At 40.2% G+C, this 25,166-nt stretch overlaps 2 protein-coding genes across 4 annotated transcripts in view; one reads left to right on the top strand and one right to left on the bottom strand.

Annotated features, from left to right (window-relative positions):
• Positions 1 to 19,006: 19,006 nt before the first annotated feature.
• On the top strand, positions 19,007 to 21,205 carry CRH (corticotropin releasing hormone). Of its 2 annotated transcripts, none has more exons than XM_060035159.1 (2): positions 19,007 to 19,282; positions 20,097 to 21,205. In XM_060035159.1, the coding sequence occupies exon 2, from the start codon at positions 20,107 to 20,109 to the stop codon at positions 20,686 to 20,688; it is 582 nt and encodes a 193-aa protein (XP_059891142.1). In that variant the 5' UTR covers positions 19,007 to 19,282; positions 20,097 to 20,106; the 3' UTR covers positions 20,689 to 21,205. The 2 variants fall into 2 exon arrangements, with proteins under 2 accessions (XP_059891142.1, XP_059891143.1); XM_060035160.1 differs by lacking the exon at positions 19,007 to 19,282 and adding an exon at positions 19,856 to 19,960.
• Positions 21,206 to 21,971: 766 nt separating this feature from the next.
• Positions 21,972 to 25,166, bottom strand: part of TRIM55 (tripartite motif containing 55) — a 42,588-nt gene continuing 39,393 nt past the window's right edge. For both annotated transcript variants that reach the window (XM_060035157.1, XM_060035158.1), the window contains one exon: positions 21,972 to 23,125. In XM_060035157.1, coding sequence (XP_059891140.1) covers positions 23,003 to 23,125 — 123 coding nt within the window. In that variant the 3' untranslated portion in view covers positions 21,972 to 23,002. The remainder of the gene's footprint in view (positions 23,126 to 25,166) is intronic.

Genomic DNA, 25,166 nt, shown 5'->3' with positions numbered 1-25,166 from the left:
AAGAAGTGGGAAATAAGCTCACAGCAAGCTGGGAGACACATAAATAAGCACACACACACATGAAAAATTAACTGAGGATCTCATAATGGAAGCTAACATCACATTTTCCACAGATGGATGACAGAAGCCTCGGGAGATGAAAAGAGCCCGCAGCAAGGTTCACAAAAGGTCTGAAACCACAGCCAGAAACAACATCTTTGAAATCCACGGCTCCTGAATATTGGCTATCTGTCTCTGTCCATCCCTGCAACTCTCATTACCTACGGCCTCTTGAATAATCAAATTTTCTTTCTGAAAAACTCGACATCACCAACTGCAATCAGCTTTGTCTAGGAAACTTCTGCCTTTTCACACCCAAAGAAGGTCCTCCTTTCCAAGGCAGGCCCACAGGTTTCCCTGGGCTAAAGTACTGTAGAGACCAACTCCTTCCCCAGGGAGTGTGCAAACAGTTTCATGAGTAGCAAGGGAGGGCTCAGCAGCTCCTTGCTGTATGGTGACCCTTCTCCAGGCAGGTGATCCTCAGAAACACTGGAAATAGACATATATCCTTACTCAGAAACCCTCCCTTCAAGGGTGAAACGTGTCGGTCGAAATTTTTCTCCCACAAGTAGTAAAAAATTACTCTAGCTTTAATCATGGACTTAAATATGGATGGCAAAGAAAGTGTAGCTGAACTCCTCATAAAATGCCTTGGCTTATTGCATCTCCCAACTTGTCCCACAACAAACATGCTCTATGGTCAGATAAGTCTGGGAGATGCTAAAATCTTGGGGATCCTACACTGCAGAATAAAATTTTTAAAACACTAGAAAATTCTGCAGTAAAATAATGTGTTTACCTTTTCTTTAAACATCCCCTCATTTTTCTCCCTTTGTAACACTGATACCATTCCTAGGAGGGCTCTTTGGGAAAACTTTCCTTAGAGTCAAGAAATGTTCATGAATATAAATACCTAATTAGGATGCTTGGTCGATGGATTTCTTCCTTATGACAAACTATTGTAAGATGATTAGTTCCTGCAAATTGCCCTTCATGACAGAAAGTTCACACACATCCTCTCACTGCCCTCCATCCATTATCTGGAGCCTAAAACAGAAAATTTGATGTATTATGATGTAAATAGAAAGGTCAGTCATGTCTATCAAGACAAGAGCTTGTTAGAGAAGCAGAAACCTGACCCCTTTCCAATGCTCTGAGTCATCTCCCCAGGGTCAGTTACTGCCTAACTTCTGGAAAAATAAAGGGACAGGTAGCAAAGTCCTTGCCATTTTCTGAGGAAAGGAGGTGGGGCACCCAATGATGGTTTCTGGCTGCTGAACGAAGTATTGACTGATGGGGAACTGAAAGGAAGCCTTGTCATCACCAATCCCTGAACAGGAGTGTGGTTGTCCACAGTTAGTGCCCTGGGCTCCTGGAGCAATCCACAGGAGACCCTGCCATTGCCTGTACAGCTCCCGCCATCACTGGCATGTGAGGCTCATTCTATAGAGGACCAGTGGTAATGACCCAAAGACCATAACTTATTTGTCCACCGTCTCATCCTTCCAGTTTACTCTCCCCGCTGTATTCAGAGAGGTCTTTCCAAAATGCATTTATGTTTACCTCCCCTCCCTCTGAGACCCCATTTAAATGGTAGCATAAACCCCAAATGATGAAGAGAACAGGGTAAGGACTTTAAGCAGGTGAAAGGGATTAATAAACTCCTGAAATAAGGAGAGCAGAAAAGATGAAGTGGTGTCTGAGGAAGGAAGGCAGAGGAAGCAGCTGTAAAGGGTCAGCTGAGAAGGGAGAGCAGACGACATGCAGTGGTTACTGAGGAGAAAGGGACGGAGGCCGTTGCAAAAGACACACAAAGAGGCAGGCAGCTGAGGAAAGAGCCACCTGCAGAGCCCAGGAGAGGCTCAGAGGCTAGAAACTCCAAGTATCACCAAAGGCAGGAATGAGAAAAAGGAGTCAGAAACAGGGAGGATGCTTGAAGGTTGGCATATGGAAGAGTCAACCCCTCTACCAGCCTTTCTCATCCCATGGGAGAATGTTGAACATTCACATGTCTACCTGGTAGGCGAAAAGCAAATAAAAACCAAACATTTGCAAAATATATTGTTATTGGCTGAATTGTGTCACCCCAACATTCATATGTTAGAGTTTTAACCTCCACTACCTCAGAATGTGATTGTATTTAGAGACAGGGCCCTTAAGGAGGTAATTAAGGTAAAATGAGGTCAGATGGGTGGCCCTAATCTAATATGACTGGTGTCTTTAGAAAGAAGAGGACACACACATGCACAGAGGAAAGACCATGTGAAGGCACAGTGAGAAGACAGTCCTTTGAAAACCAAGGAGAAAGGCCTCAGAAGAAATCAGCCTTAATCTTGGACTTCTAGCCTCCAGTGGTGTGACAGTATAAATTTTTGTTGTTTAAACCACCCAGTCTGTGACATTTTGGTATGGTAGCTCTAACACGCTAATACATATATTTTCCTTATCTGAAACTGAACAGCACCAGAGAAAAGTTCTCTGTAATGTGACATGTTATGGGTATCTCCAAAGTAATGACTGTTTCACTATCGGATCGCCCTAAAAGGAAGGCTGCTTGGTGACAAGGTCCTTGTCCTTTACAAAGAGTTCCCAGTCAGCTTTGTATTGCCTAATTCTTCAATATGAAAGTGCAGCTCTTTTTACATAGGGTTACCTTAAGAGATTTAAGGAGGGTCTCCAACATAAACTAGAGAAACCAAGATAAATGTTTTTAAATGACCATGGATGTAATAGATAATTTGGGGAAAGAAAGCTTAGAAAATTTCTAGTTAATATATATATATTTTTTTCTTTTTTAGAGGGAAATGATCCTCTGTTTATTTTTGAATTTTATTTAATTAACTTTTTTATACAGCAGGTTCTTATTATCTATTTAATACATATTAGTGTATACATGTCAATCCCAATGTCCCAATTCATCCCACCACCACCCCCCCACCCCCCAACCCCCCTGCCGCTTTCCCCTCTTGGGTCCATACGTTTGTTATCTACATCTGTGTCTCTATTTCTGCTCTGCAAACTGGTTCATCTGTACCATTTCTCTAGGTTACACATATATGGGTTAATATAAGTTATTTGTTTTTCTCTTCCTGACTTACTTCACTCTGTATGACAGTCTCTAGATCCATCCACATCTCTACAAATGACCCAGTTTCGTTCCTTCTTATGGCTGAGTAATATTCCATTGTATATATGTACCAAATGTTCTTTAACTATTTGTCTGTCGATGGGCATTGAGGTTGCTTCCGTGCTGGCTATTGTAAATAGAGCCGCAGTGAACATTGGGGTGCATGTCTCTTTTTGAATTATGGTTTTCTCAGGGTATATGCCCAGTAGTGGGTTTGCTGGGTCATATGGTAGTTCTATTTTGAGTTTTTTAAGGAACCTCCTTACTGTTCTCCATAGTGGCTGCATCAATTTACATTCCCACCAACAGTGCAAGAGGGTACCCTTTTCTCCACACCCTCTCCAGCATTTGCAGTTTGTAGATTTTCTGATGATGCCCATTCTAACTGGTGTGAGATGATACCTCATTGTAGTTTTGATTTGCATTTCTCTAATAATTAGTGATGTTGAGCAGCTGTTCATGTGCTTCTTGGCCATCTGTATGTCTTCTTTGGAGAAATGTCTATTTAGGTCTTCTGCCCATTTTTGAATTGGGTTGTTTGCTTTTTGAAATATTGAGCTGCGTGAGCTGTTTATATATTTTGGAGATTAATCCTTTGTGCATTGATTCGTTTGCAAATATTTTCTCACATTTTGAGGGTTGTCTTTTCGTCTTGTTTGTGGTTTCCTTTGCTGTGCAAAAGCTTTTAAGTTTCATTAGGTCCCATTTGTTTATTTTTGTTTTTATTTCCATTACTCTAGGAGGTGGATCAAAAAATATCTTGCTGTGATTTATGTCAAAGAGTGTTCTTCCCATGTTTTCCTCTAAGAGTTTTATAGTGGCTGGTCTTATATTTAGGTCTCTAATCCATTTTGAGTTTATTTTTGTGTATGGTGTTAGGGCGTGTTCTAATTTCATTCTTTTACATGTAGCTGTCCAGTTTTCCCAGCACCACTTATTGAAGAGACTGTCTTTTCTCCATTGTATATCTTTGCCTCTTTTGTCATAGATTAGTTGACCATAGGTATGTGGGTTTATCTCTGGGCTTTCTATCTTGTTCCATTGACCTATGTTTCTGTTTTTGTGCCCATACCATATTGTCTTGATTCCTGTAGCTTTGTAGTATAGTCTGAAGTCAGGGAGTCTGATTCCTCCAGCTCCATTTTTTTCCCTCAAGACTGCTTTGGCTATTCGGGGTCTTTTGTGTCTCCTTACAAATTTTAAGATTTTTTGTTCTAGTTCTGTAAAAAAATGCTATAGAAATTTGATAGGGATTGCATTGAATCTGTAGAAACTTTAGGTAGTATAGTCATTTTTACAGTATTCATTCTTCCTATCCAAGAACATGGTATATCTCTCCAGCTGTTGGTATCATCTTTAATTTCTTTCATCAGTGTCTTATAGTTTTCTGCATACTGGCCTTTTGTCTCCCTAGGTAGGTTTATTCCTCACTATTTTATTCTTTTTGTTGCAATGATAAATGGGAGTGTTTCCTTCAATTCTCTTTCAGATTTTTCATCATTAGTGTATAGGAATGCCAGAGATTTCTGTGCATTAATTTTGTATCCTGCTACTTTACCAAATTCATTGATGAGCTCTAGTAGTTTTCTGGTGGTATCTTTAGGAGGCTCTATGTATAGTATCATGTCATCTGCAAGCAGTGACAGTTTTACTTCTTTTCCAATTTGTATTCCTTTTATTTCTTTTTCTTCTCTGATTGCCACGGCTAAGACTTCCAAAACTATGTTGAATAATAGTGTGAGAGTGGACATCCTTGTCTTGTTCCTGATCTTAGAGGAAATGCTTTCAGTTTTTCACCATTGAGAATGATGTTTGCTGTGGGTTTGTCCTATATGGCCTTCATTAGGTTGAGGTAGGTTCCCTCTATGCCCACTTTCTGGAGAGTTTTTATCATAAATCGGTGTTGAATTTTGTCAAAAGCTTTTTCTGCATCTATTGAGATGATCATATGGTTTTTATTCTTCAATTTGTTAATATGGTGTATCACATTGATTGATTTTCGTATATTGAAGAATCCTTGCATCCCTGGGATAAATTCCAGTTGATCATGGTGTATGATCCTTTTAATGTGTTATTGGATTCTGTTTGCTAGTATTTTGTTGAGGATTTCTGCATCTATATTCATCAGTGATATTGGTCTGTAATTTTCCTTTTTAGTATCTTTGTCTGGTTTTGGTATCAGGGTGATGGTGGCCATCATAGAATGAGTTTGGGAGTGTTCCTTCCTCTGCAATTTTTTGGAAGAGTTTGAAAAGGATGGGTGTTAGCTCTCTCTAAATGTTTGATAGAATTCACCTGTGAAGCCATCTGGTCCTGGACTTTTGTTTGTTGGAAGATTTTTTTTTTTTTGCGATATGCGGGCCTCTCACTGTTGTGGCCTCTCCCGTTGCGGAGCACAGGCTCCGGACACGCAGGCTCAGCGGCCATGGCTCACGGGCCCAGCTGCTCTGCGGCACGTGGGATCTTCCCGGACCAGGGCACAAACCTGTGTCCCCTGCATCGGCAGGCAGACTCTCAACCACTGTGCCACCAGGGAAGCCCTGTTTGTTGGAAGATTTTTAATCACAGTTTCAATTTCAGTACTTGTGGTTGGTCTGTTCATATTTTCTATTTCTTCCTGGTTCAGTCTTGGAAGGTTATGCCTTTCTAAGAATTGGTCCGTTTCTTCCAGGTTGTCCATTTTATTGGCATAGAGTTGCTTGTAGTAGTCTCTTAGGATGCTTTGTATTTCTGCAGTGTCTGTTGTAACTTCTCCTTTTTCATTTCTAATTTTATTGATTTGAGTCCTCTCCCTCTTTTTCTTGATGAGTCTGCCTAATGGTTTATCAATTTTGTTTATCTTCTCAAAGAACCAGCTTTTAGTTTTATTGATCTTTGCTATTGTTTTCTTTGTTTCTATTTCATTTATTTCTGCTCTGATCTTTATAATTTCTTTCCTTCTGCTAACTTTGGGTTTTGTTTGTTCTTCTTTCTCTAGTTCCTTTAGGTGTAAAGTTAGATTATTTATTTGAGATTTTTCTTGTTTCTTGTGGTAGGCTTGTATAGCTATAAACTTCCCTCTTAGAACTGTTTTTGCTGCATCCCATAGGTTTTGGATTGTTGTGTTTTTGTTATCATTTGTCTCTAGGTATTTTTTTGATTTCCTCTTTGATTTCTGCAGTGATCTCTTGGTTATTTAGTAACGTATTGTTTAGCCTCTATGTGTTTGTGTTTTTTACATTTTTTTCCCTGTAATTGATTTCTAATCTCATAGCATAGTGGTCAAAAAGATGCTTGATATGATTTCAGTTTTCTTAAATTTACCAAGGCTTGATTTGTGACCCAAGATGTGATCTTTCCTGGAGAATGTTCCATGCACACTAGAGAAGAAAGTGTAATATGCTGTTTTTGGATGTCCTATAAATATCAATTAAATCTATCTGGTCTACTGTGTCATTTAAAGCTTGTATTTCCTTATTAATTTTCTGTTTGGATGATCTGTCCATTGGTGTAAGTGAGTTGTTAAAGTCCCCTACTATTACTGTGTTACTGTCAATTTCCTCTTTTATAGCTGTTAGCAGTTGCCTTATGTATTGAGGTGCTCCTATGTTGGGTGCATATATATTTATAATTGTTATATCTTCTTCTTGGATTGATCATTATGTAGTGTCCTTCCTTGTCTCTTGTAACATTCTTTATTTTTAAGTCTATTTTATCTGATACGAGTTTTGCTACTCCAGCTTTCTTTTGATTTCCATTTGCATGGAATATCTTTTTCCATCCCCTCACTTTCTGTCTGTATGTGTCCCTAGGTCTGAAGTGGGTCTCTTGTAGACAGCATATATATGGGTCTTGTTTTTGTATCCATTCAGCGAGCCTGTGTCTTTTGGTTGTAGCATTTAATCCATTCATGTTTAAGGTAATTATAGATATGTCTGTTCCTATTACCATTTTCTTAATTGTTTTGGGCTTGTTTTTGTAGGTCCTTTTCTTCTCTTGTGTTTCCCACTTAGAGAAGTTCCTTTAGCATTTGTTGTAGAGCTGGTTTGGTGGTGCTGAATTCTCTTAGCTTTTGTTTGTTTGTAAAGCTTTTGATTTCTCCATCAAATCTGAATGAGATCCTTGCCAGGTAGAGTAATCTTGGTTGTAAGGTCTTCCCTCTCATCACTTTAAATATGTCATGCCACTGCCTTCTGGCTTGTAGAATTTTTGCTGAGAAATCAGCTGTTAACCTTATGGGAGTTCCCTTATATGTTATTTGTTGTTTTTCCCTTGTTGCTTTCAATAATTTTTCTTTGTCTTTAATTTTTGTCAGTTTGATTCCTATGTGTCTCAGCATGTTTCTCCTTGGGTTTATCCTGCCTGGGACTCTCTGTGCTTCCTGGACTTGGGTGGCTCTTTCCTTTCCCATGTTAGGGAAGTTTTCAATTATAATCTCTTCAAATATTTTCTTGGGTCCTCTCTCTCTCTCTTCTCCTTCTGGGACCCCTATAATGCTAATGTTCTTGTGTTTAATATTGTCCCAGAGGTCCCTTAGGCTGTCTTCATTTCTTTTCATTCTTTTTTCTTTATTCTGTTCTGCAGTAGTGAATTCCACCATTGTGTCTTCCAGGTCACTTATCCGTTCTTCTGCCTCAGTTATTCTGCTATTGATTCCTTCTAGTGTAGTTTTCATTTCAATTATTGTATTGTTCATCTCTGTTTGCTTGTTCTTTAATTCTTCTAGGTGTTTGTTCTTTAATTCTTCTAGGTCTATGTTAAACATTTCTTGCATCTTCTCGATCTTTGCCTCCATTCTTTTTCTGAGGTCCTGGATCATCTTCACTATCATTATTCTGAATTCTTTTTCTGGAAGGTTGTCTATCTCCACTTCATTGAGTTTTTTTTTCTGGGGTTGTATCTTGTTCCTTCATCTGGTACATATCCCTCTCCCTTTTCATCTTGTCCGTCTTTCTGTGAATGTGGTTTTTGTTCCACAGGCTGCAGGATTGTAGTTCTTCTTGCTTCTGCTGTCTGCCCTCTGGTGGATGAGGCTAAGAGGCTTGTGCAAGTTTCCTGATGGAAGGGACTGGTGGTGGGTCAAGCTGGGTGTTGCTGTGGTGGGCAAAGCTCAGTAAAACTTTAATCCACTTGTCTGCTGTTGGGTGGGGCTGAGTTCCCTCCTTGTTGGTTGTTTGGCCTGAGGCGACCCAACACTGGAGCCTACCTAGGCTCTTTGGTGGGGCTAATGGTGGACTCTGGGAGGGCTCATGCCAAGGAGTACTTCCCAGAACTTCTCCTGCCAGTGTCCTTGTCCCCATGGTGAGCCATAGCCACCCCCCGCCTCTGCAGGAGACTCTCCAACACCAGCAGGTAGGTCTGGTTCAGTCTCCTATGAGGTCACCACTCCTTCCCCTGGGTCCAGCATGCACACTGCTTTTTGTGTGCCCTCCAAGAGTGGAGTCTCCATTTCCCCCAGTCCTGTCGAAGTCCTGCAGTCAAATCCCACCAGGCTTCAAAGTCTGATTCTCTAGGAGTTCCTCCTCCTGTTACGGGACCCCCAGGTTGGGAAGCCTGACGTGGGGCTTAAAACCTTTACTCTAGTGGGTGGACTTCTGTGGTATAAGCGTTCTCCAGTTTGTGAGTCACCCACCCAGCAGTTATGGGATTTGATTTTATTGTGATTGTACCCCTCCTAGTGTCTCACTGTGGCTTCTCCTTTGTCTTTGGATGTGGGGTATCTTTTTTGGTGAGTTCCAGTTTCTTCCTGTCAATGATTGTTCAGCAGTTAGTTGTCTATAGTTAATATTCTTAAAGAAATTAAAGAAAATATTATACCACAAAGCAAATATAGGAACTATGAATAAAGGATGGGGAAAAAAAACCTAAAAGCCTGTAAGTTGAATATATGGTTATAAAATAAAACTAATTGAAGAGCTAGAGGATATTTAAGAGCCCTTCCAGAACATAGAAGACAAAACAAATTGTCCTAAAAAGGAGAGGAAAATAATAAACACAGAAGGGCAATGGAGGAGGAACATCTCAAAATAGAAGTCCCAGAAAGAAAAAACACAGAGAAAATGTAGGAAATTATCATAGAGATGATGTAAGAGTCGGGATTGTGAGGGCAGCAGCTGTACCACAACCAAGCTGGATGAGCACACTGTGCCCTGCCTTCTCTGCACAGCTACTGCAGCCCCACCACAGCTGGTGGGCAAGTGCAGCCCACACAAGGGACACTCCTTGAAGCACCTGGCCTCCAGGAGATTTTGTGATTCTGGGCCCCACTGATCATCTCCTAGACAAGACCACTCCTTCAAGGCTGGGATAGGTAGCTGTTTCACCTAATACATATACACAAACAGAAAGAGTGAGGCAAAATGAGACAGGGGTATATATTCCAAGCCAAACAACAAGATAAATCCCTAGAAAATGACCTTAATGAGGTGGATATAAGCAACCTACCACATAAAGAGTTCAAAGTCATGGTCATAAAACTGCTCACCTCAGGAGAAGAATGGATGAACACAATGAGAACTCCAATAAAGAGATAGAAAATATAAGAAAGTACCAAATAGAAGTTATAAGTGAACTGAAAAATACACTTGAGAGGGTTCAAGAGAAGACTGGATGAAGTAGAAGTACGAAGCAGTGAGCTGGAAGACCAAGCAATGGAAACCACTCAGACAGAGCAGCAAAATTTTTTAAAAAAATTTTTAAGTGAATATACCTTAAGGGCCTCTAGGACAACATCAAGTGAAATAACAGTCGCATTATAGGGATCCCTGAAGGAGAAGAGAGAGAGAAAAGGCCAGAAAAGTTTTGAATAAATAATGGCTGAAAACTTTCCTCATCTGGGGAAGGAATCAGACATCCAGGTCCAGAAAGCCCAGAGAATTCCAAATAAGATGAACTCAATGAGAGCCACACCAAGACACATTATAATTAAGGTGGTAAAAGTTAAAGATAAAGAGAGAATCTTAAAAGCAGTAAGAGAAAAACAACTTATTACATACAAAACCCCATAAGGCTATCAGCTGATTTTTCAGCAGAAAGTTTACAGGCCAGAAGGGAGTGACATGACATATATAAAGTGCTGAAAGGAAAAAAATATTCTCCAGGGTAGATCACATGTTAGGCCACAAAACAAGTTTCAATAAATTCAAGAAGATTGAAATCATATCAAGCATCTTTTCTAACCACAATGGTATGAAACTAGAAAACACAAGAAGAGAAATGGAAAAGCCACCCAAAAAAGTGGAGATTAAACAACATACTACTGAATAACCAATGGGTCATCAAAGAAATCAAAGGAGAATTTTTTTTTAAATCCCACAGAAATATGACATACCAAATCTATGGGATGCAACACAAGTGGTTCTAAGGGAAATTCATAGCAATACAGGCCTACCTCAAGAAACAAGAAAAAGCAATCTAACTTTACACCTAAAGGAGCTAGAAAAAGGAGAGCTACAAAGCCTAAAGTTAGTAGAAGGAAAGAAGGAAATGATAAAGATCAGAATGGAAGTAAATGAAATAGAGACTAAAAAGACAACAGAAAAGATCAATGAAACTAAGAGCTGGTTCTTTGAGATAATAAACAAAATCAATAATCCTTTAGCTAGACTAACCAAGAAAAAAAGAGGGCTCAAATAAATAAAATCATAAGTGAAGGAGGAGTAATTATGACTGACACCACAGAAATACAAAGGATCATAAGAGAATACTACAATTATACATGAAAAAATTGGACAACCCAGAAGTGGACAAATTCCTAAAAAATATACAATCTACCTAGACTGAATCATGAAGAAATGGAAAACCTGAATAGGTCAATTACTAGTAAGAAGACTAGATCAGTAATCAAAAAAACTCCTAACAAGCAAAAGTCCAGAACCAGACACTTCACTGGTGAATTCTACAAAACATTCAAAGAAGATGAAATACCTCTCCATCTCAAACTTCTGAAAAAATTGAAGAGGAAGGAATGCTTTCAAACACATTTTATGAGACCAGCATTCCAAACTCATTTTATGAGGGCAGCATCACCCTGATACCAAAACCAGACAAGGACACTAAAAAAAAGAAAAGAAAAGTAGAGGCCAGTATCCCTGATGAGCATAGATACAAACATCCTCAACAAAATATTATCAAAACAAATTCAACAATGCATTAAAAGGATCATACACCAGGATAAAGTGGGATTTATTCCTGGGATGCAAGGATGTTTGAACATTCACAAATCAATCAATGTGATACAGCACATCAGTGAATTGAAAAATAAAAGTCATATAATCCTCTCAAAAGATGCAGAAAAACCATTGATAAAATTCAAAATTTATATATGATAAAAACTTTCAACGAAGTGGGTAAAGAGGGAATGTACCTGAACACAATAAAGGCTGTGTGTGACAAACCCAGAGCTAACATTACACTCAAGAGTGAAAGCTGAAAGCTTTTCCTCTAAGATCAGGAAAACGACAAGGATGCCCACACTTGCCACATTTATTCAACATAGTATTGAAAGTCCTAGTTACAGCAACTAGACAAGAAAAAGAAATAAAAGGCATCCAAATTGGAAAGGAAGAAGTAACACTGTCACTTTTTGCAGATGACATGTAACTATATATAGAAAACTCTAAAGACCCCACCCCCCCAAAAAAAAACTGTTAAAACTAATAAATGAAGTTGCAGGATTCAAAATCAATATGTAGAATTCTGTGGTGTCTCTATATACTACTAACACACTATCAGAAAAAGAAATTAAGAAAACAATCCCATGACAATTCCATCAAAAAGAATAAAATACATTAGAATACATTTAAGCAAGGAGGTGAAATACCTGTACCTTGAAAACTATAAGACACTGATGAAAGAAATTGAGGAAGACACAAATAGATGGAAAGATATTCCGTGCTTGTGGATTGGAAGAATTATTAAAATGCCCATAGTACCCAAAGCAATCTACATATTTAATACAACCCCTTTCAAATTTCCAATGACATATTTTACAAGTGATTCTAAAATTTATATGGAATCATGGAAGATTCTGACTAGCTGAAACAATCTTGAGAGAGAAGAACAAAGCAGAAGTATCATTCTCCCTGATTTCAAACTATAGTTGCAAAGCTACAGTAATCCAAACAGTATGGTACTGGCACAAAAACAGACTCATACATCAATGGAACATAATAGAGAGCACAGAAACAAACCCACACATATATGGACAATTAATTTATGACAAAGGTACCAAAAACTTACAATGGAGAAAGGAGGATCTCTTCAATAAATGGTGTTGGGAAAACTGGACAGCCACAAGCAAAGGAATGAAACTAGACCACTATCTTAAACCATACACAAAAATTAACTCAAAATGGATTAAAGACTTGAATGTAAGACCTGAAACCATAGAATTCCTAGCAGAAAATTTAGACAGTAATCTTACTGAGATGCTGGTCTTAGCAGTGTCTTTGTGGATCTAACTCCAAAGGCAAGGGAAACAAGAGCAAAAATAAACAAATGGGACTACATCAAACTAAAAAGTTTCTGTACAGCAATGTAAACCATCATCCAAACAAAGAGGCCATCTATTGAATGGGAGAAGATATTTGCAAGTAATATATCTGATAATGGGTTAATATCCAAAATATATAAAGAACTCATACAACTCAACAACAAAATAACAACCCAATTTTAAAATGGGCAGAAAATCTGAATAGACATTTTTCCAAAGAATCCATTACAGATGGCCAACAGGTACATGAAAAGATGCTCAACATCACTAATTAGTAGAGAAATACAAATCAAGACCGTAATGAGATATCACCTCATACCTGTTAAAATGGCTATTATCAAAAAGTCAAGAAATAACAAGTGGTGGAAAGGATGTGGAGAAAAGGGAACCCTCATACATGGTTGGTGAGATTGTAAATTGGTTCAGCCACTATGGAAAGCAATATGGAGATTTCTCAAAAAATTAAGAATAGGACTACCATATGATTCAGGTACTATACTTCTAGGTATTTACACAAAGAAAACAAAAACGCTAATTTAAAAAAGATATATGCACTTCTATGTTTATTGTAACATTATTTACAATAGCCAAGATATGGAAACAATCTATGTATGTACTGATAGATAAATGGATAAAGAAGATGTGGTATACACACACACACACACACACACACACACACACACACATACACATACACACACCCCCCCCCCCCAAATACTACTCAGCCATAACGAAGAATGAAATCTTGCCATTTGTGACAATGTGGATGGTCTTTGAAGGTATTATGCTAAGTGAAATAAGCGAGACGGAAAAAGACAAATACCATATAATTTCACTCATGTGGAATGTGAATAAACGAACAAACAAAATAAAACAGAACTCACAGATATAGAGAACAGATTGGTGGCTATCAGAGTGGAAGGGGGCTTGCGGGTGGGCAAAAGGAGTAAAGGAAGTCAACTGTACGGTGAGGGGTGGTAACTAGACTTTTGGGGGTGGTCACTTATAACGTATATAGATATTGAGTTATGTTGTACACCTGAAACAATAATAATGATAATAATAATGGTAATAATAATAAAAGAAGGATGAGGAGAGAAGTGGAGAGATGGGAAAAGACAATCCTAACTAAATAACATTAGTAGCTTGATCCAGCCATGTCCGTAGCTAGATACATTCCAGAACGTCCCAGCTATATAAGCCAATAAATTCTGTTCTTGTTTTAAAAAAAAGAAAAGAAATGAGAATCAGAATGACATTGAATTTTTTTATCAGCAACCCTCAATGGTAAAACACAAGGGAACAATACTTTCAAAGTTCTGGAGGAAGATTATGTTAAACCTGGAATTGCATACCCTTGCTGAAGTATCACTCAATTATCTTGGTTAAATAAAAACCTTTTCAGAAATTCAAGAACTCGCACTATTTTTTATTGCTGAGGAATATTCCATTGTATGACACCACCAATTGGAAGTGTTTCCAATTTGAGGCCATGAAGAATAAAGCAGCTATAAACATTTTTCTGCAAAAAAAAAAAAAGCAATTCAAGAACTCAGAAAATTTACCTGCCATACATCTTTTCTTAGAAAGTTATCTGTGGTTGTGCTCTAGCAAAATCAATGCAGAAATCAAGAAGGAATAAATCATACGACTCTGGATAGTGAATTCAATCAATAAACAGAAAAGAGAAGTCCCAGGAAGCGAGCTGTGCACCAGACCAGTCCGAAAGCAGCAGGTTAGAGTACTCAAGTAGAGGGGTCTTAATAATAGGGGAAGGGGGGCTTCCCTGGTGGCACAGTGGTTGAGAGTCCGCCTGCCAATGCAGGGGTCACGGGTTCGTGCCCCGGTCCGAGAGGATCCCACATGCCACGGAGTGGCTGGACCCATGAGCCATGGCCAATGAGCCTGTGTGTCCGGAGCCTGTGCTCCACAATGGGAGAGGCCACAACAGTGAGAGAAGCCTGTGTACCACAAAAAAAAAAAAAAAAAAAAACCAAAGAAAACTGGGAAGGGCTTTGATAGATTGCTGTCGTAATTGAAATCTGAAAGAAATTGGGAAGAAAAGTAAGACAGTAATTCTGGGAAAAACCAAACTGGGAATATAAAAGTAATTGGTAATTGTAGAAAAACAAAAACAAGAAAGGAAATATATCAGAGTCTATGACTTTGTTCTGCAGTGAACACTTTTTACATAGTCAATAATTACAAACTATATTGATTTTTAACTTTTAGATCAATCTATAGTCCACACACAGAGTGCTTTAACTATAGCTATGTAAGTATTAACACTGACAATTTAAAAGTACAGTTGAGAGATCCTGGGATATCAAGGTGCAGGAGGGTGTGTGAAAAGCTGAAAGGATACTAACATTCTCATTTTACAATCCAGAGAGTTAAGAGATATTGCTTATATAGGAAGGATCAGGAGACTCTTTGAATGTATTACTTAAAGGTGCAAGGGTAAGATGTAGAAGAAAAATTAAAAAGCAGATCATTAGGATAGTGATCAACAATGAAGAATGAACAGAAAGGGGTACATTTTGACGGAATGCCATGCAGTCAATCAAACAGATGTCATTTAGATATAGGAAAATGTTTGAGATATTATTTTAAGTGGAAAAAAGTAGATTATAAATTTTTAGTTATAAAATGTTATCTAGTAATTTCTATATGGTAGGTTTGTAGATTTTTAAAAATACTCCATTCATTGTCTACGGTTCATCCTTTCAAAAGGTTTATTGGGTATCTACCATGTTTCAGCACTGTGCTAGGGGCTGGAGTAACAAAAATGGCAGTTTATAAAGAAAATCAAGTCTCTGCCACACATTTGACAGTCCACCAAGGAAGATACATATTGTACCAGTAAGGATGTAAAAATGTGAGCGTTATGATGGAGGACATTCATGATGTTAGGAGAACATAGAGCATAGGTCCCAAACCTGATCTAGGAATCTGGGAAAGATTCCTCTGAGCAATTACTTTTAAGTTAAGAGGAGGGGGAGGCAGAGGAGTTGTTGTTAGGCAGAAATTCACAATTAGGAACACAGTCTGATCCCAATTACATAAAATACATGAGCTCAGGAAAAATTCTCAAGGGAAACAACAAAATATTAATGGAGATTATATTCTGGAATGTGAGGAATTTTGTATTCCTCTTTATACTTTTCCAATTTTTCTAAGTTTTCTGTAAGGAGGATGAATGGCTTTGATAATCAGAAGAGATTAATAAAAGTTACTGTTACTAGTGAAGCAGTTAGATATTTGTGCTGTTTGAGGTCCTCTCCGTAGCCCTACCTATGGAAGTTACAAACGATTGCCAAACCACCTATCCACCCTTGGCGCTGTTAAAGGCTGTCATTGGAGATTCATTTCATTCAACAAATGTTTCAGTTAGCAAACCTGGCTTACATCTTCATTTGCCATGAACTTTGCTAGTAGAAGCATATGCTGGGATCTCCTCAAAAGTCAGGGAGATGCAGATGGCAGGAATATGCCCAGCAGGTACCTATTATTTCTAATATTTCTTTATTCATTGGACTTCTGTGCCATCTTTTTAAATTTAACTATACCCTGTATTATGTTCTTATTCAAAAATGCGGTTGAAAGCATGAAGTAATCCTTGTTTTGTGCCCGTATTTTTTGGATTGTGTTTTTAGGTTCTAAAAGCATTTAAATTGGTTCTCCAGTGAATCCTTTCAAGAAGTTATTCCTACATGTAAGATTGAACCTGTCAGTGGTGATTTTTACAGACTTGGGTATTTAGTTTGCTGTACATATAAGTCCTGTTGCAATATGTTATTTCTTCAATCACACATTTGTATCATTATTTTGAGAACCGCATATATACTTTATCAAAAGATCTCTTTTTTTCCAAAGTAAACTAAGGTGGAAAATCAAATTAATGCAACGTAAGTTGGCAATGCCTTTAAAACTCTCATGTTATAATGATGAGATTCAGCTGACAGGTGAATTGCAGTGTGTGCACAGAGATCAGGTGCTGGGGCATCAGCATGCACGGAGAATCCCTGTGATCTTACGCGTTAGGAGATTTATCAATATACAAAAGTCGGAGAAAAGGTAACTCAGGATGGGTGTGTGAACATGTTGCTTTACCTAAATTCAACTTCTCACTTCAATTTGTTTCTGTGTCTCTCTGCTGGAAAAGGCGGTTCAAAGGGTATTGTTATATTATGGAAATACTACAGCTGGTAGTCAAAAGAACTGGATTCTAATTCTGACTTTTATCACTAACTAGCTGAGAGACTTCAGGTCAGTCCCTTAACCTCTCTGGTTCTCATTAAAACTAAATGATCTCTTCCAGTCATTTCTAATGTGAATGCTAAGTGATTTGATGAGATCTAACTTTTGGCTAAATTGTGGCGAGTAGGGGCTACTCTGCACAGTTCCTCCTCCGCTGAGATCTAGGCCTTTTGTTCTTCACCCCTAGTCAGAGCCACTTTGCCCAACCAACTGCCTACTCTAGGAAAATCTCACAGCAAGGATTCAGCAGTGATGAGGGAGCCATACTAAAACAACATCCTCCATATGGCCCAAGAGGAGAGAGATCTGAAAAGGTTTGGGGTTAGTCAAAGCCTAGAGTAAGTTGTATCTTCTCTGGAGGAACCTCCCACGTCTCCCCAGCTAAACCCATGGTCTTATCCCTTTCCTAGTTCTTCTGTATCCGTGAACCTCAACTTCCCCTTTCAAATCTACTGTCACCTCCAGGTTGGTATCCAAGCTGAGATATGCCAATGGGGACAGAAGAGGGTTCTTTTCTTACTAACATAAAACACAGTTTTCCTCTAAAATCTCAACCAATTTCATAATTATGATCTTCTATTGACAACTCACATCTTCCCCAGAAGACACATTTCTTTCTCTGTTCTCTTATGTCAAAACTACATTCCATAGTGCAATGGTCCAACTATGGGCTGACTTCTCTGGAAACTGCCAGAATTTCTCTTTCTACCTTCCTTTTGCTTCTAAGAGCAGTTGTGGATTATTATAGACCCAAAAATAGGAGTTGAAATAAGCATTGCATCATTTGTCATGCTAGCTACAAAGGAAGTAGCTACAAAGGAAGTAGCAGAGGTAACCAGGAATGAGGAAAAGGAAATTTCTGATAAACAGCTCTGATGGTTATATAGAAGCTGAATTGAATCATAGACACCAGAGTTTGGAATTGAATTTTGAATTGCAGAATTAGAGGTAACTGCCTCCCACCTATATGATAGTATCGATTTATTTTGAAATTTGAGTGTGGTTTTATAGGCATTCCATTCTGTGGTACTGCCAGAGAACATTTATTTATTTACTAGTCTCCCATGCAGCACATTTGAATTTGGAAAAAGAAATAATTAAAACAACAACCTGGGTGCTCCTGATGTGGATAGTATCATGGATATTAATAGTATTTGGAACTAAAATGAATTAGGTTATCTTTTCATCAGTGAAAACATGTAACTGACAAATTCAGCCCTGTAATCAAGCAGTTTAAGCCTTTCCCATTATAGAATAGGAAGTTAGAAGGAATGCTCCTGTCATTGGGCTTGCATTGAGTAAACTAGATAAAGATCGTTTAACTCACTCACCTCTCACTGGTACTTTCTCTAATTTGGAGACAGAAAAGTCCAAAATTAATTTCAGATTCTGAGAGAAGAGACAAAGGAGGAACAGTGAGTTTCTGGGAGAACTTAAAATCTTTCCTGACTGAACCTGGTTTGTGCCTCTTCATCATGGGAGTAGCTCTTGCATCATTTTAAAAACTTGGGCAGTGTTTCAAGAGACTTATTGGTCTTGCCTCTGCAGACTCGTAATTCCTTCATCTGTTCTTGGGAGGAAAAAGCAGTTAGAGGCTTAAAAGCTGGACGTCTCTGCACTCCCATCTCCTTGTTCTTCATTCTTATCCGGGCAGAAAGGTAATGGGACACTTTAGCAAAGGGATATTTTCCAATACTGAGGTGTTGCCTGACACAGCTGGTCAGAGAAGTTAGGTGGGAGAGGGGAGGGGAGGATCCAGAGCCCCCCCATAACTGGTTACTGCTTTTCCCACAAGACCGTGTGTTGATAGACCTCCCTTCCTTCACTCTTTCCCTTCCTCTCCCCTCTCAGTCACTGTCTCTTTCCTGACCTTCAGTTTGGCCTTTCCTAGTAAGAGGTCAGTATGTTTTCACACTTGGGAAATCTCATTCAAGAATTTTTGTCAATGGACAAGTCATAAGAAGCCCTTCCATTTTAGGGCTCATTGACGTCACCAAGGAGGCGATAAATATCTGTTGATATAATTGGATGTGAGATTCAGTGTTGAGAGAGCAAAAATTCTGCCCCTCGTTCCCCGGCAGGGCCCTGTGATTTATGCAGGAGCAGAGGCAGCACGCAATCGAGCTGTCAAGAGAGCGTCAGCTTATTAGGCAAATGCTGCGTGGTTTCTGAAGAGGGTCGACGCTATAAAATCCCACTCCGGGCTCTGGTGTGGAGAAACTCGGAGCCCAAGTCCGTTGAGAGACTGAAGAGAAAGAGAAGAGGGAAAGAAGAAGAGAGTGGGGAAAGAAAGGAGAAGGGAAGAAAAGCCCTGAGAAAGCCCCGGAGCCGTTCCTCTGCAGAGCGGCGCAGCGCTCCGCTCACCTGCAGAAGCGCCTCAGAAGGTAGGGAGCGCCTAGACGGAAACGCGCCTCCAACTTTGCACTGCCTGAGCTGCCACGGTGTGCGCCGCGCAGCCAGCTGTCCCTAGGCGTGCTTGTGTGTGTGTGTGTGTGTGTGTGTGTGTGTGTGCGTGTGTGTGTGTGTGCGCGCGTGTGTGTGTTTACCGACTGTGCCTCAGGATTCCGATAGTAGCTGGGATGTGGCTAAAGCGAACTTAGACGGCTGCTCATCGTTACCCGAACTGGCAGTTATCCCTCGCTGGCTGCGTAAATGAGCCCCCCATCCATCCCAACCGCCGAGAGAAGGATGCAAGGGCTGGGATGGAAAACGACGAGGAGGAGGCAGCAGTTCTCAGTTCGGAGGAAAACGCTGAAACATCCGGAAAGGGTGGGGTGGGGGGTGGGGGGAGATGTGTAGAACAGGTGAGATCTTACATTTGTAGGTCTTCTCTAGGGCTCGGGGGATTGGTTTGGGGGACCGTTACAAAGGGCACTCAGGGACCGTCCCTTCGTGAGTCTCGTAAGAAGAGTCAGTCCGGCCTGATGAGGGGCTGAGCTTTGGCGCCGAGCCCCGCAGGCGTCCCTTTTCCTGCTCCCCGTCTCGGCCTGCCTCCAACTCTGGAAGTCCGAGTTTGCGCGCTTCAGCACCGCGGACAGCGCCCGCCCGAGCCCCCGAGCCAGGTCTGTGGGTGTCGTCCTGTAGGAAGCCCCCCATCCCCCGAGTGCACCTCCCAGTTGAACGCAACTCTGATCAACTCTTGCTTTCTCTCTTTCTCTCTCTCGTTCCGCCCTCTGCCCACCTGGGTGCCGCACCTAGCGCCCCTAACATGCGGCTGCCGCTGCTCGTGTCCGCGGGCGTCCTGCTGGTGGCTCTCCTGCCCTGCCCGCCATGCAGGGCCCTCCTTAGCCGGGGGCCCGTCCCGGGGGCCCGGCAGGCCTCGCAGCACCCCCAGCCCCTGGATTTCTTCCAGCCTTCGCCGCAGTCTCAGCAGCCGCAGGCTCGGCCCGGCCTGCTCCGCATGGGGGAGGAGTACTTCCTCCGCCTGGGTAGCCTCAATAAGAGCCCCGCTGCTCCGCTCTCGGCCGCCTCCTCGCCTCCTGCCGGCAGCAGCGGCAGCCGCCTTTCGCCGGACGAGGTGGCCGCCAACTTTTTCCGCGCGTTGCTGCAGCAGCTGCTGCTGCCCCGGCGCCCGCTCGACAGCCCTGCGAGTCCGGTGGAACGCGGCGCCGAAAACGCCCTCGGCGGCCGCCAGGAGGCACCGGAGAGGGAGAGGCGAGCCGAGGAACCTCCCATCTCCCTGGATCTCACCTTCCACCTCCTCCGAGAAGTCTTGGAAATGGCCAGGGCTGAGCAGTTAGCGCAGCAAGCTCACAGCAACAGGAAACTGATGGAGATTATTGGGAAATGAAACGGTGCGTTTGGCCAGAAAGATTCTGCATTTAACACAAAAAGTAAAAATAAAAAATAATGCAGTATTCTGTACCACAGCGTTGCTCTGATACCATTTGTTTATTTTTATATAGCTTGAGACGTAGAGGATGTACAGCAAGAGCGCCCATACTCCTTAGCATGCACAAAGTGTATTCACGTGCAGTAACAGCAACATCCTGTAATTTGTACCGTGTACTTATAGTTTCTATTTCCAGGTGTCTTTAACAGTGTTTTATAGAGAGTATAGACCCAGGAGGAAATGTTTTGAAGAAGCAGACAGAAGTCACCCAATTGATTTTGTTGTGGTTTGAGCCAAAAAGAATGTCATTCTCTTGGGTGGGTGAGACAAAATCTGTAAGCTCTTTGAACCAACTTTTCCTTGTAAACGTTTCAGTAATAAAACAGCTTTCCAATCCTTGGTCAATTTGGTTGTGTAAGAGAATGTTGAATATTTATATTTCTAATAAAAGCTGCAAAGGTAATCATGACTTTATTTTTCCTCTTCAGTGCTCACAAGGGAATATACCCTGAGCTCCTTACTTCCTCCAAATTGACTTCAGCACAAGAGAAAACAAAACTCCTTGCATTTTATTTTCTACTAAAAACACGAACCTATGTCAGTGGCTTACACTGCAACCACCTTGGACTCATCTCTGCACCTCAGATTACTCCTCTGAGGTTAAGTTAAATAATTTGGAAAGTTGTTTCCAGTTCTAAGGCTTGGTAATTCTATAGATGGAAGATTGATTCATAATGGAAATAACATCTAACCCTGATTACCTGTAAGATGTGAAATAATTGGGGACAGTGGGGAAGGAGGAAAAGAAAAGAGGACAAGGGCTGTGGTGGGGCTTTCCTCCAATTAGGGGCCAAAATGCTGCATTGTTTTCCCACGAGAAAGGCTTACTTTATCAAACGATTACTTTGGTACCATTAATTATCTTTTTTTCTAAGCTATTTTCCACTGCTGTCTTCTAGTAGGAGAAACTTAATAGCCCCTCCACTTAAAAGAACTAAATGTAGTTGCTGTAAAATGGCCCTTGGGAACATTTTTTTATAAAGCACATTTTGACTTTAATAACTTCACAAATACCTCATGTATGTCTATGCCAACCCTAATCACTTTAATTCTTAGGAATACGAACTATCTCTATGCACTTCTAAAATCAAACAGCACACCTAATTAGTTTTACAATGCACTCGCCTTTGGTAGTTTAGTTATAACTTTAAAAATTCAGTCGAATGTTTAATACTTCAAAATCAATTTGGATGGATGAGAATGCTTCTTCTCTTGAGACCCTTTAAATTCACTTGATTAGTGGATCAATAAGATGATATGAAACATAATAAATCATTGTAAGACTAAGTTGTTAAAAACAGCATTTATTTAAGAGTTCATACAGAGTAAAGTTAAACTTATGTTTCGAAGGAGGCAAAATTATGGTGGAACAAATAAAGCATGATTTAAATACATATATATATATTTGTACATGTATAATGTGTATTGTGTGTGTGTATATATATATTTAAATACATGCAGTTATTCTACGGTTCAGCAGATTGGTGCCTCAGTGGATACATAAGAAAATAGACAGTTCCTGTTGAAAAGTCTTCTTTAGTTAAAGTGCCTGATATCTGCATATCTAAAACTAAGATTAGAAAAGTGTCACAAGAAGTGTCCTTGGCCTTTAGCCTTCTGGACTATGAAAGTATCACCAGAGTCAAAGAACATTTCTGGATATCCATTCAGCGACATCTGTTGTGGAAAAGAGGAAAGCTTTGTGAAGCATCTCATATCTTTGGTCAATGATTTACCTTTTGTCCATATATTGATAAATCAGTCACTTCTGAATTAACAGTGAATTTCACTGACCACCTGCACTGTTAAAGAGGAAAGAGAATAAGAGCTACTATGATTTCACAACAAAAGACAGTGCCTATTAGAGATGAGAGAGTAGTGCCCACATTTTTCAACACCTGCCACTTGTTACTGAAACACACACACACACACACATATCACACCTACAAACCCTTCATAATGTTTCCCACACAATAAAAGATTTGCGTAAGATCAAGTTCCTTTTTTCCCAATGCTTTCTGCAGCTGTTTTCTCAAAGCATTGTTTTCCCTCAATGTGTTAGCTAAGTCATCTGGAATTAAAGGATATTTTTGGTAGAAATCCCGTTCAGAGGTCCCTTTCATCACCTGCATACTACTAGTTTTATCTAGGTTCCCTGCTGCCTGTGTGAATCTCAGCCAAGCAGACAGAGGTGCAGCAGTTGGAATGAACATCATTCATTCAGGGAGTTCAACCAGGAAAAGGAGAAGACATGGCGAGCTGGCTGAGAATCAGCTCCATTCCCACTCCCTGAAGCTGCGGCCTGTCCCTGGAGGGGAGTGTCCTCAAATCCAGTCTGCAACAGAAGAAAATCTGCATCAGAGGAAAAAGAGGCCAGTCCTTTTTGAGTTGATCCAGTCACTTTTCTATTGAGGAGAAAGGATAATAATAATTATATAGGACATAATTATTGTTAGGAGTGGAAAGTAAGCTCAGGTTATCTTGGCCATGACCAAGAGCCATGAAAGGAATTCACACTCATGATCTAAAAAGGGGCAACAGCAATGCATGCCCCTTGGGAAACAGTACAGGCTATTCTACTTTTTTTTAAAGTCCACTTGTACATGATTTACTGAGATGAAAATAACATTAAAACTAGTAGGAATTTGGGTTTAGAAAAATCTGCAAAATAAATAAAATCCTGATTTAAATGACTTCACTACATCACATGACATAATCTCTCCACTGCTAAAGTAAGAATTTCTACCAGCATGTGAAGAATATATATATATATATATATATGTGTGTGTGTGTGTAATTTTTGCAAAACTGCAGGCTTAGTTTTGAGCAAATCATGAATAAAAGGACTTTTTTCTCCAAGCAATAAAATCTAATTACATAGACATTCCTAAATAGATATCTATCTTTTATAGATACCAGACAGATACAAGTTATGATTTTGAAGTCATTGATCTATCTAATCTCCTAAGTGAAATTTATTTATGATGCCTTGAGTTTAAAAAATAATCACTCAGTGGAATGAGGGACAATCATAAAGAAGTCTTGCTGAAATGCAACTTGATGTAAAAATGCAGACTGCTTACATTGAAGGTACCATGACAAACAGTTCTTCCTCAGAGAACTACCAAACACAGACTAACATTCTGATGACTTCACTGGTAAAGTTATCCCATGGGATTAGAATGCCACTGATACCAAAGCAATGAGGTAGGCACATGCATTCAACCCAGAAGCCCTGGGTGATGTTATGAAGCTGCTGTATGAATGGACAATACCTGGCACAGGCAAAGCAGAACTTCAGCAAGTATGTTGTTTTGTTGCCACTCAAACTAGTTTCAAGAGAAAAAAGAGTACTTGTCCTGCATTTTACCAGATTTTACCCTAAGCATATACTGGGTGCTGATGTTTCAAGTTCACTAAAATTTTCCCAAGTCCTTATGGCTTTAGGATTATCCTTCCCCCTGCCATCTCATGCCCTGATAGAGAGTTAAGAAGGGCCATGGAATCGTATTAGCCACAGTAGAATAAAACTAAAGCAGGTAGATTTCTATAAAGGAATAGTTGAGACATCAAGTGTGATAGGGCTTTTTTTTTTTTTTTTAAAGAAGATGTTGGGGGTAGGAGTTTATTTACTTATTTATTTTTGCTGTGTTGGGTCTTCGTTTCTGTGTGAGGGCTTTCTCTAGTTGCGGCGAGCGGGGGCCCCTCTTCATCGCGGTGCGCGGGCCTCTCACTGTCGCGGCCTCTCTTGTTGCGGAGCACAGGCTCCTGACACGCAGGCTCAGTAACTGTGGCTCACGGGCCCAGTTGCTCCGCAGCATGTGGGGGTCTTCCCGGACCAGGGCTCGAACCTGTGTCCCCTGCATTAGCAGGCAGATTCTCAACCACTGTGCCACCAGGGAAGCCCGATTGGGCTTTTTTTAAAAGGCTGTTACTAGATTCTGTTGGTAATGGGTTAGCCACTTCAATGTCCTTGAAGTTGACATGGAATAAACATCGTCCTGACAGAAGCCGGTGCCTATGCACTTGTGCTGAACTCTTCTCTTCCCCGTCATAGTCACCTTACTCTCGCGAATCCTGAAAAAACCCAAGTGATCTAGGCATATCATTAATATGTAAAGTACTTTTCTCTGGCCATTCTGTATGAGTGAAGAGTGAATTCTGCCTAGATGAACAGACCATCAGGCTTCATTTTGTAGCCTCTTTTCCTTGAAGGCAATTTCTAATCTAGAGGAAACTTCCATGACAGTTGTTCTGAAATATCTGAAGGGTGAAACTAGAGTTGGGTGAGGTATTTTCTGCAGAGGGACGGAATCTTTGTGACACTGCTGGTGGCTTGCAAGCCATTTGCGACTGCTTTTGGAATCTGTATATAT

The sequence above is a fragment of the Delphinus delphis genome, chromosome 17 (assembly GCF_949987515.2).
Source record: "Delphinus delphis chromosome 17, mDelDel1.2, whole genome shotgun sequence".
NCBI lineage: Eukaryota > Metazoa > Chordata > Mammalia > Artiodactyla > Delphinidae > Delphinus > Delphinus delphis.
The sequence above is the reverse complement of the archived record's forward strand: the minus strand, read 5'-3'. Positions and strand labels throughout refer to the sequence as shown.